An 11924-nucleotide genomic window follows, 5' to 3' on the forward strand; every position below is an offset into this window, starting at 1 on the left:
TATAAAGTAATTTGGTACAATCAATCTCTTTGATAGAGTGGAAACATCATCTCATTGTAGGAGAAAAAAGAATATAGAAAGAAAGGAGAGCTCAATCCAAGGAACCTCCAATTCTTACAAATCACGTTTGTTGAGATTCAAGCTCGATGTCATTGTGTGAGCCAACTATGCTATGTGCTGGCATGTTAGATAGCAGCATGTGTGAGACATAAATGACCACGTCCAGCTAGCTAGGGAACCTCCAATTCTTACAAATCACGTTTGTTGAGATTCAAGCTCGATGTCATTGTGTGAGCCAACTATGCTATGTGCTGGCATGTTAGGTAGCAGCATGTGTGAGACATAAATGACCGCGTCCAGCTAGCTAGGGTTAGATGTGTGTGGACACAACTCATAGTGTGTTGTGTGTATTATGGATTATGGCTTTATGCATTGTGTAAGAAGGGAGATGGCTTCCCTCTATGGTTAGGGTTTGCAATATACATTAGGGTTTGCTCCTGTGTGTGTGTCTCCTCTCCCTCTACCTATTTTTCAACATGGTATCAGAGCCTTGTGCTGTCTATTAGGGTTTATGAGTGAGTGAGAGAAGAGGAGAAGAAGCTGTGAAGCTTGCCATTGATGCTGTAAAGCTAGGAGCACACCGATTACTATCAGATCTGAGAGCTTGGCCTACCGGGTAAGGTCTTCTAAACATCCTTGAGCGGATTGCAGGTGATTCAGGCAAAAACAAAGCAAATTAGAGCAACCCAAAGCAAGGAAATTTTTGGTTTTTGGAAGCTTTCCATTGAAGCTTGGAAGCGGTGATGTATGGTGAAAATACAAGCAAATCTGGTAAAGAAATATGTATGTGACAAGCAAGAATGTGTTGGCAACTCATGTACAAGCCCTACACTGACTTTGGAGCATTTTACATGCATTTGAATGAGTGAAAATTTTTGGTTTTTGAGCTCTCACAAAACAGAGAAAAGGAAGTCAATTTTTGATGCATTTGGAGCAAGTTTTTGGCAAAAATCAAAGCATTGATTGGTTACACACTTGCCTAGGTGTGTTGGGGACTTAATCCCATCATCAATTAGCATCATAAATACTTCCAAATCCTCCTACAATAGGTGGCGTAGACTGGGCAGAGAAACAGAGCATATTTCACACTATTTTGCAAAGTGGAGGATCAAAATCAACTCTTGTGCTTGACATCTTTCAAAATTGGTTTAGCAAATTTGTGGTACACACTAGTGAGAAGGATGCTACATGATTGATTGATAAATTATCATCAATTGAGCTGGAAATGAGCTGATTAAACAGGCTGTCTACTGGTTGCAGAGAAACAAAGTGTGATTAATCGATCAATTACTCTTTGGTCTTAAACAATTGGACTAATTCCTTTTACATGAAGTTAGTGAACATCATTGCTAAGCTAATGATGTTACATGATTGGATTGGTTTAGCAAATTTGTGGTACACACTAGTGAGAAGGATGCTACATGATTGGATTGATCAATTATCATCAATTGAGCTGGAAATGAGCTGATTAAATAGGTTGTCTACTGGTTGCAAAGAAACAAAGTGTGATTAATCGATCAATTACTCTTTGGTCTTAAACAATTGGACTAATTCCTTTTACATGGAGTTAGTGAACATCATTGCTAAGCTAATGATGTTACATGATTGGATTGGTTTAGCAAATTTGTGGTACACACTAGTGAGAAGTATGCTACATGATTGGATTGATCAATTATCATCAACTGAGCTGGAAATGAGCTGATTAAACAGGCTGTCTACTGGTTGCAGAGAAACAGAGTGTGATTAATCGATCAATTACTCTTTGGTCTTAAACAATTGGACTAATTCCTTTTACATGGAGTTAGTGAACATCATTGCTAAGCTAATGAATGCCTGGTTGCTCAATTTGGACAAGGATTGAAGAAATTAGAGTAAAATTACTACTAGTTTTTCTGGTTTTTCTGGTTTTTCTCAGAACAGAGAAGGGGGTTTGGTGAAATTGATATGTACACATGTCGGATAGTGTTGATATTCAACATTGAGGTTGTTTAGGTGTCAATGCAAGTTACCCATACTTGATTGAACCACCACATTACAAAATGGAGCCTAGGAAAGCGCATCAAAACAGGGTATCTTGGACTGTGTGAGCCAGTTCATTTTGGATGCATACAGGTTGATTTTCTACATCAAAATTGAAGTTTGGTGACTTCGATTTTGGAACACTCATTGGAGTGTGGTTGAGCTGAGGAAGGCTCATTTACAGATTTGGAATTGTGCGGAAGGTGTATTGCATTGAGCAAACATGTCGGATAATCCAGTACAGATTGTTGGTGAAAAGCTGGATAGGAAGAACTTCCAGGCATGGAAGTACAGGATCAAAAGTTTTCTGAAGGAAAAAGGTTTTTGGAATCTTATTAGAGGTGTGCTGAGCCAGAGTCTGAACTATCCCGACAACCTACACAGCAGCAGGTTATAGCTCATAAGCAATGGTCAGAAAGAGCATTCAAAGTGTTGCATTATCTGTCTATATGTATTTCGGATGCTATGCTCATACACATACATGATGCTGAGAATCCCAAGGATGCATGGGATACATTGGTGAAGTTGTTTGATACAGACACGAGTGCTCGCAAGTATCAATTGCGACAACAGATACATTATGTGAAGTGGAATAGAAGGAGCATCCATGATTATGTGCAAGAGATAAAGAAGTTTGCAGATGCATTGGCAACAATCAATGCAGATGCATTGGCAACAATCAATGCCCCCATGCCTGATGATGATTTGGTAGACATTACCTTGCGTGTTCTTGGCAAGGAGTATAAATCATTTGATACATCCATCTCGGTTTGGAGTACAGGTTTACCAGACTTTGATGAGTTGGTTTCACTCTTGCTTGTTGAGGAAATCAAACTCAGTGATTCCTTTCTGGATGCTTCTACTAGCCATGATGATAATGGCAAAAATCAGGCTTTCTATTCGCAAAGAGGTTTTAGAGGCAGGGGGAGATTTGTATCACGTGGCCGTGGTAATGATCGTGGATGGCAGGACAGGTCACCACAATAGAATTTTCAGCCTTCATATGGTGGTAGAGGTGGTCGTGGATGTACACCTCAGAGAGGCAGAGGTAATCCTCGTGGTAGAGGATGTTGGCAGGGCCAACAAACATCTATGCAAGATGTGGAATGCCATTATTGTGGGAAATTTGGTCATATGGCACGTGATTGTTTTCACAAACAGAATGATTTGAGAGGGGGTAGAGCACAATGTGGTGGACATTTTGGTGGAAATTATGCACAACATGGTGGAAATTATGCATCAAGCAGTAATGATGGCAACGCAAATCACTTGTTTGCCATGAAACATGTTGTGGGATCTATGATGACAAATGCTGAAAATGATGACACTTGGTATATGGATTCTGGAGCATCAAACCATATGACTTGTCATGGTGAATGGTTTGAGCATATGAAGCCTATGGATGTGAAAGGCTATGTGGAGACAGGAGATGATACTCAGCATGCCATTACACATGTTGGAAGTGTACCATTGGTGATGCACAATGGTCAAACAAAATCTATGTCAGATGTATTGTATGTGCCTTCTATCACAAAAAGCTTGGCCTCAGTTGGTCAAATGGTGGAACAGGGATTACAGGTTCGTTTCAAGGAGCATGGTTGCTTCGTTGAGGATTTCAAACATGGATGTAGAGTCATTGCTAAAGGCAAGAAAGAAGGCAGGTTGTTTAACACTAGTTCTGTAATTGGACACTAAAGTGTCCTGAGGGACACTAAAGTGTCTTGAAAGTTAGCATTTTTCTTGAATTTTTGTGGGCAATCTATTAAGAGTTTTGAAATGCTTAACATCCACAGATGTTTCTCAAGACCCAAAAAAAATGAGATCTTTTAAATTGCACTTTTCTTAGCTTTTGCAAGGCAATATTTTAATTTTCTTAGATGCATGTTGATAAAACGCATGATTTTTGCTGTTTTCAAAATAGTAGTAATTTGTACATAACTTTTAGAAGGGACATAGTTTGATCATGAAACTTGTCTTGATGGAAAGCCCATGATGTAAACTAAATCTTGGAATCATCAAACGATAATTATTGGATAAATTTTTGACTCGCTAATATTGAAATGATGTTTTTTATACAGGTGGAGCATGAATTTTTCTCCTTCCATATGCAAGCTAATAATGTAAAACTTGAGGTGCACCCATGTTATATAGGGTAAATACTACTTTGTTTTGAATTTTCCAAAACTTTAGAGCCACTTTTTGGGCCTCTTCTCATACATGGCCTTTTGCGCAACCTGTTTTTAATACGTAAAATGTCTAATTATGAGCCTAATTTTGATTTTCATCAAAGGGGAAAGCTATGTTAAGTTCATTATTTGTTGTAACTATAGGTGTAGACTACTTGTGCAAGCATAGTTATGATTAGTTTTTGAAAAAAGATGATCAAATTTTGTATTTTTATTTTTTACAGTTTTTTTAGAACTAGGCGATAAGAACCTACTTAAGTGGAGGCTAAGTTAGTGTCATACACATCAAATTACGGCTTATTTATCTCATCTCAAGCATGAAAACCAATAATCAACATTCTCATTGATAGGGCTACAATTTTTTTTAGTGACGTGATTGAGTTTTGATAATACGTGTTACTTTTGCTGATTTTATACAACTTTTTTGGAAAAAATTCTAGGAAAGGAAAATGATTTTTTTGGTGAACTTCTACCTCCTTGGACTGATGTATGCTATCAAAATATCTTGGGAAAAATGCTATTGATATCATTGGATTTTTTTTTTGAGAGAATGATGCTTGCATATTTGGAAAAATCTTGAAAAATCCTGAAAAATGTTCATTTTCAAGACATATGCTACTTTGTTGCTTATGTACTTCCAAATAAAAAGGCATTTTATATGTTTAGCATTTTTTACATAAGCATAGGGTTATATTCTACATGCCCAATGAAGCATTTTGGTTTTTAAAGCCTACATTAGGAGTTTGATTTTTTTTCGCAACCCCCAAAAAAGGACACTCAAGTGTCCTGTTTTGGTACCAAACTAGTGTTAAGCTGGATGCTGGGATTCCTGAGTTAAAATCAGCCATGTTCTCTAAAAGCAGAAATGTGGTACACGACATTGATATGTGGCATAAGAGGATTGGACATGTCAATATACAAAGGTTGAACATGCAAGCAAGAGGCATTGTTAGTGGGCTGCCTGGATTCAAGTATGATGGGAATATGCATGTTTGTGAAGCCTGTCAGTTTGGAAAGCAGGCAACGAGGTTGCGGTTTCCTAGAGAAGGCAACATGAGTAGCAAGCCACTTGAGATAGTACATAGTGATGTATGGGGTCCTCCACAAAACCCATCTATCAAAGGCATTTTATATTATGTGACATTCATTGATGATTTCAGCAGAATGACATGGATATACTTTCTCAGAGAGAAAAGTGAAGTGTTGGAAAAGTTTATGGATTTCAAAGCTTTTGCAGAAAAGCAATATGGTTCTTGGATTAAGTGTTTGAGGATAGATGGAGGTGGTGAATACACCTCAAATGCTTTTGAGCATTTCTTGAGAAAGCATGGTATAAGAAGGCAATTGACTTGTAGGTATACACCTCAGCAAAATGGTGTGGCTGAGAGAAAGAATAGAGTCATATGTGAAGTGGCTAGGGCGATGCTTAATGAAAAGAGCATGCTAGATTATTATTGGGCAGAAGCATGTGCTACTGCAGTGTATATACTTAACAAGACACCTACAATAGCCATACATGGAAGCATGCCAGAAATGCGGCTTACAGGTTTTAGGCCAGACATTGGACACCTCAAAGTATTTCGATGCATAGCTTATGTACATGTGCCTGACGAAAGAAGGAGGAAGTTGGATCCTAAGGCAGAAAAGTGTGTATTTGTTGGATATGCATAGGATCGCAAGGCATACAAATGTTACAATCCACAAACTAGGCAAGTTGTTATCTCACGAGATGTGGTGTTTGATGAGCTTGCTAGTTGGTACAAAGTAAAGGATGAGGGTGTCATTGAGTCACTTGAAGCTGATGTGCATGTGAACTTGCCACAAGCAAGTTCTAGTTCTACTTCTATGTCTGGGCCAGCAGAAGCTGAGAGTAGTATTGTACGTCCATGGTCAGGACGTTTGAGGCATGAGAGTGTGAGCACTAGGAGTAGTGCTATGGATAAAGGCAAGAAGAAGGTTGAAGGAATTGGAATTACAGGTTATGAGTCATCAAGTTCAGAGAGTTTGGATGAGGAACTTGGCATGCCTATTTTACGCACACCTGGTGCTAGGCAGGATAGATATGTGCCACCACATGCTAGAGTGGCAGGTGTTCAGAGTGATCCGCATGCATTGCGAAGATCCCAAAGGGTCAGATATCCAGTTTGACAGGTTGACATACCGAGATTTTGCTATGCATTATGCATATATGACATCTTTGGTGAAGCATGTGGAACCTACATGCTATATAGAAGCTATTGAAAAGCATGTATGGGAGAAAGCAATGGATGTTGAGATGGACGCCTTGGTTTATAATGACACATGGGATTTGGTTACATTACCACAGGACAAAAATGTCATTGGTTGTAAATGGGTTTACAAAGTGAAATGCAAATCTGATGGCTCCATTGAGCGACATAAAGCAGGATTGGTAGCTAAGAGTTATGCACAAACCCAAGGTTTGGACTATGATGATGGCAAAGATGGGAACAGTGAGAGCAGTCATTGCTATGGCTGCAGCAAATGGTTGGGAAATGCATCAAATGGATATGTCAAAAATGCATTTCTAAATGGTGATCTACAAGAAGAGGTTTATATGGCACAGCCAGAAGGTTATGTACACCCAAAGTATCCCACTCATGTATGCAGATTGAAAAAGGCATTATATGGTTTGAAGCAAGCACCTCGTGCTTGGAGTGATAAGATGAGCAGATATCTTATCTCCCTTGGATTTCAGGTTTCTACAGTATTCTTCACTCTATGTGAAGAAAACAGATCATGGGATTGTTTTACTTGTCATCTATGTGGATGACTTGATTATCACAGGTGATCATGGTACAGATGTGATGCATGTCAAAAAAAGCTTTGAGTGGGCAGTTTGACATAAAAGATTTGGGTGAGTTGAGATACTTTCTTGAAATTGAAGTGATCAAAGACCATGCAGGTACATGGTTAGTGCAACGCCAATATGCATTGGATATATTGGCAAAATATGGGATGACAGGGTGTAAGCCTATGAGTACACCTTTGGAGCAAAATGTGAAGTTACGGGTTGATTTTGGTGAGGAGTTGGATGATCCATCTATGTACAGAAAGATGGTTGTGGTAGTCTCATTACATGACTATCACACACCCGAATTTGAGTTATGCTATGGGGCTAGTAAGCCAGTTTATGCAGAGCCCCAGAAAACCTCATTTGGATGCAGTGAGACGCATCATGCGATATGTAAAGACCATTGCACATTATGGTCTACTTTATGAGAGTGGTAAAGGCTTGGATATACATGGCTACACAGATGCTGATTGGGCAGGTAGCTCATATGACAGGAGATCTACTAGTGGTTATGCCTTTACACTTGGAAGTACCGTGGTGAGTTGGAGTAGCAAGAAGCAACCTATAGTTGCTTTATCTAGTACAGAGGCTGAATACAGGGGTGCAGCCATTGCTACTTGTGACGCAGTATGGTTAAAGAGTCTCTTGGCAGATTTGGGTGAGCCTATTGATGGAAAAGTTGTCATTCATTGTGACAACATGAGCAGTATACAGTTGGCCAAGAATCCAGTATTTCATGCGAGGACCAAACACATAGAGGTCCATTATCACTTTGTCAGAGAGAAAGTGTTGGATGGTACAGTTGATCTACAGTATGTGAAGAATGATGAGCAGGTGGCAGATATCTTTACAAAGCCACTTAGCAGGGAGAAGTTTGAGTACTTCCGTACTATGTTGGGAGTACATGGGATGAGCTTGGGGGGGAGTGTTGAGAGCTTTGATATCCCAAGTTCATCTACATCTTCATCTATGGCAGTACATCATGAGCTTGAGAGGGGCTGTTGAGATTCAAGCTCGATGTCATTGTGTGAGCCAGCTATGCTATGTGCTGGCATGTTAGGTAGCAGCATGTGTGAGACATAAATGACCGCGTCCAGCTGGTCATAGTGTGTGGACATTAGCCAGGGTTAGATGTGTGTGGACACAACTCATAGTGTGTTGTGAGTATTATGGATTATGGCTTTATGCATTGTGTAAGAAAGGAGATGGCTTCCCTCTCTGGTTAGGGTTTGCAATATACATTAGGGTTTGCTCCTGTGTGTGTGTCTCCTCTTCTTGTACCTATTTTTCAACAACGTTTAATAGAGTTCTCTCTGTCTCTGTCTCTCTCTCTCTCTCTCATGAAAAAATTAAACCATACAAGAAAAACAGTAAAAGAAAGTGATACTCTCTCTACAGACATTTGCCTGGCTCAGCCTGTGCTTGCTCCCTATATGTAGGTACATGCCTACAACTTGCAGTGGCTATAATTCTGCATGTATGGAATCACCCGCATGTATGCGTAGAGTAAGCTATGATAACCTAGGTTTTTTAGAACGATATCCCAATCTAAATCCCTCTAGGAGAATTCATAAATAATGATGAACGTGGAAATATTAAATTCCATGAGTTCCTCATCATAACACCTTCGGAACCCTTCTTGAGGCATTTTACCCTTCAAATAAGGGGGGAATGTAAATTTTTTCCCTTCAAAAGAAAGCTCGATTTTGAAAAATCTTTTCTTTGATATAAGGAAAAAAATATTGTGTAATATTTTACCCCTCGATGAAAAAATAGGGCCACCTTTCAAATTTGAGGCCTGACATGGGTTCTTATTACATGGGGTTATTAGAGATCTTACATACATCCTGTGTATCACTTCTCGTGAATCCCTATGCATGCATTATATTAAATAAGATACTCTCAGCTATTATAGTATCGTCATGCATAATATTGACACCAAATAGCCTCAACACATTAGCATGAGCCTTGATTGATATTTTGTAAACGCGATGTGATAGAAAGAAGGGATTGAGGATGGTTGTTCTCTCGGGGGGGTCACCTAAAAATATGTAAGTGTATAACACGTGAGTTCAAATGAAGGGATTTTTAAATTCAAAATTTTAAGGTAAATATACATAAATACTTTTACAGAAGGGGTTGTTCTTCATCGATTTTGGAAAAAAACCCATAAGTCTATAAATAAAAAAGGGGTTATTTTATTCATTAAAAAATCACGGGGAAGGGGTTTTTTAAATACCCCTTGAACGCACGTGATACATAGTGTTTCTTAGTAGCGTAGTCCGTGAGGTTGTTCTAATGACAAACACTATTGAAATTTTGCGATCCTATCTACATACTTGGGATATTATCCTTATATGGTGTTCTTTTCTCACCCACTTTGTCATCATAAGCATCAAGGTGCTTTTTGGATAGTTGATCAAAGTTTTCATTCGATTGTATTGTGCTTTCTTTGGGTCTTTTTAGTGGTGATGTTTTAAATACACCTAAAACATCAAAAGTTAACAGCTAACAAAAGCCTTAGGCATGTTGCCGTTTTAAATTTTTGGAAATGCTTAGAAGCTAGCATCCAGATGCTTGATAGAATGAGCATTTTAGCCCCACAACGTCTTACCATGTTGAAAATGTCTCTATACCACCCACTTTGAGATTAGTCGTGTAAATGTTGTTGCATTGTATGCATTGTAGGATCTCTATGCTTCTTGAAACGTCACAATAAGTAAGCCACACTAGAAGATAGTAAGTAAAGTCAATGGATATTCTCTTCTTTCTCATTTTAGAGTAGATAAAATGCAGGCATGAAAACTATATGAGCTATCATACTTTCAAAACTCTACAAGATCCCTCTTTCAAACTATATGAGATATCATGAAAACTATATGAGTTATCATAAGTCTTTCAAAACTCTAGAATATCCCTCCTGCAAATTTGGCATTTTTTGAAGGCTCAAAATACAATGTTACAACTTTGAAAGATACTCAGGACAACACGGTTGAAATTCTAGCAATAAGCACCACTTTAGACATCATGGAAACCATGTTAAAAGCATCACCAAAAAGTTGCACTAGCATTGCTTTACAGTCACTCTGGTGTGCACTGTACAAAGATACAACTCTGAGCGATACTTCATTCATTCGGGGTAAATAATTCGATGGATTAAAGTAGTTTGGAAGCCCACCATGAAGTAATCTTTTTGGAAAGCACAGTAGCTCATGATACGTGGAGTAGTTTGTAAAACTCAGGTGATGGTTGCAAGTCTCAAACGGCTTCTTTTAATCACCAAATATGTTCTAATACGAGTCGCTCAGATCCTCTCTTTCAATATTAAGTTTCCGCTTCTTCTTCTTTTTTAATTCAGTATTTTTTAAATATGAGCCCTCGAGTCCCTCAGATCCTCTCTCAGACTTCTAATATGGAAAGAAAAATCGAAAATTTGGTGTTTTTTTTTTTAATAGTCTCGCAGATCCTCTGAACGTTGAGCAGGTACCAGATACTTTAATTTAAAATATGGTAGATAAAGTTAAGCTTAAAGATGGAAAAATTCGTTTTATAATTGAAAGGAAACAGGAAGAGAAGCTGGCGCCCACTGATAGGACTGCTGAGACCTTTCGTCAAACGCACGTTTGATTAATATGCAGAGTATTTGCGCAGCTTTTGAAAGCTGGCTGGGTGGTGGGCTTCTCATTTCCCGACTCACGACGCGAGCTGCAGAGTTCTGCATGTTATCAAGACTGGACATATATAGTTTAGCCAAAAAGGAATTAATTATATAGTGCCACAGCGACTAGCGCTTAATTAGTCGCGTTTTAATCGCCCGGGCTTAATTAATCAACGACTAGCCTTGCGTTTTGATCGTGGCTTAATTACACCTAAAAGGGTTCATTAGTTAGTTCACCTCTCACGTTCACGAAGAATATTATTTTCCACATATCAGAAAACTTAATTTGCCTGGAACACACCTTGTAGAATGCCTTAAGTCTTCGATTTAATAAAGTATAATTTGCAGGTGGAAATTGAAAGTGTTGCAGGTCCATTGTATGTAGTAGGTACTATGGAGTTTGGAGATTTTCTGTAATTAACACGGGAGTACTCTGAGGACTCAGGAGTACTTCTCTGCTTTTCAGAGATAAGACATAACAGCACAGCAGAGAGGATCGAGATGAGCCTTCACTATTATGAGAGCCAGAAGAACAAACAAACAAACTGCAGACGACCTGTGGCGCCTCAGTAGAGCATATGAACAAATAATTGGAAGAATGGAAACATGCGATTTCGATTTCCAGATTTGATTCATTTTGCAACAGTCGCCTTGAGTCTGCTTTTGCAGAGGAGCTGGCCCGCGCCTCTGACTCTGGGTGGTACTGTGGAGGTCTGCAGTTTGGACTTTGGAGAGTGTGGAAACTTTTCTTCAGCGCCGTTGGGTCTTGTAAAAAATTCAACAAAAGCACATGTCAGTGTGCCACTGCCACTCATGCCCCAAGGGCCCAACTATACAAGCACCATCAATTAGGACAAGCCTATGGCATAATTGCATGCCATAGGCATATATATATATTGTTATCCCCATATGGTAGCATTCCTTCAGGGATGGTTGGGGCGCACTGAAATAACAGCTTTGGCTCAGGGTTTGGGAAAAGATAGGTTCACATCAACCAAGAGGCTCTATGGGGCACACGGAAATAACAGTTTTGGCTCAGGGTTTGGGAAAAGATAGGTTCGCACCAACCTAGAAGCTAGAGCTGCTTCAACTTTTGAAAATTCCTTCTCAAAATGGTGGGAGAGAAGAAAAAAACTCCTCATCGTTTTTAAGTTTTAGTTATATTTTAGTCAAAGTAAGAAGGAGGTAC

The 11924-nt window shown here is 39.0% G+C and overlaps 1 protein-coding gene across 1 annotated transcript in view; it reads left to right on the forward strand.

Moving 5' to 3' along the window:
* The window catches only part of LOC147641575 (uncharacterized), a 145951-nt gene extending 134643 nt beyond the window's left edge, over positions 1–11308 (forward strand). The window contains exons 3-4 of the mRNA XM_086798786.1: positions 10729–10789; positions 11181–11308. Of these exons, the coding sequence (XP_086654912.1) occupies positions 10729–10789; positions 11181–11308 (189 nt within the window). The remainder of the gene's footprint in view (positions 1–10728; positions 10790–11180) is intronic.
* Positions 11309–11924: the final 616 nt, after the last annotated feature.

This window comes from Cibotium barometz, chromosome 1 (assembly GCF_041138505.1).
Source record: "Cibotium barometz isolate CiBa-2024 chromosome 1, ASM4113850v1, whole genome shotgun sequence".
NCBI lineage: Eukaryota > Viridiplantae > Streptophyta > Polypodiopsida > Cyatheales > Cibotiaceae > Cibotium > Cibotium barometz.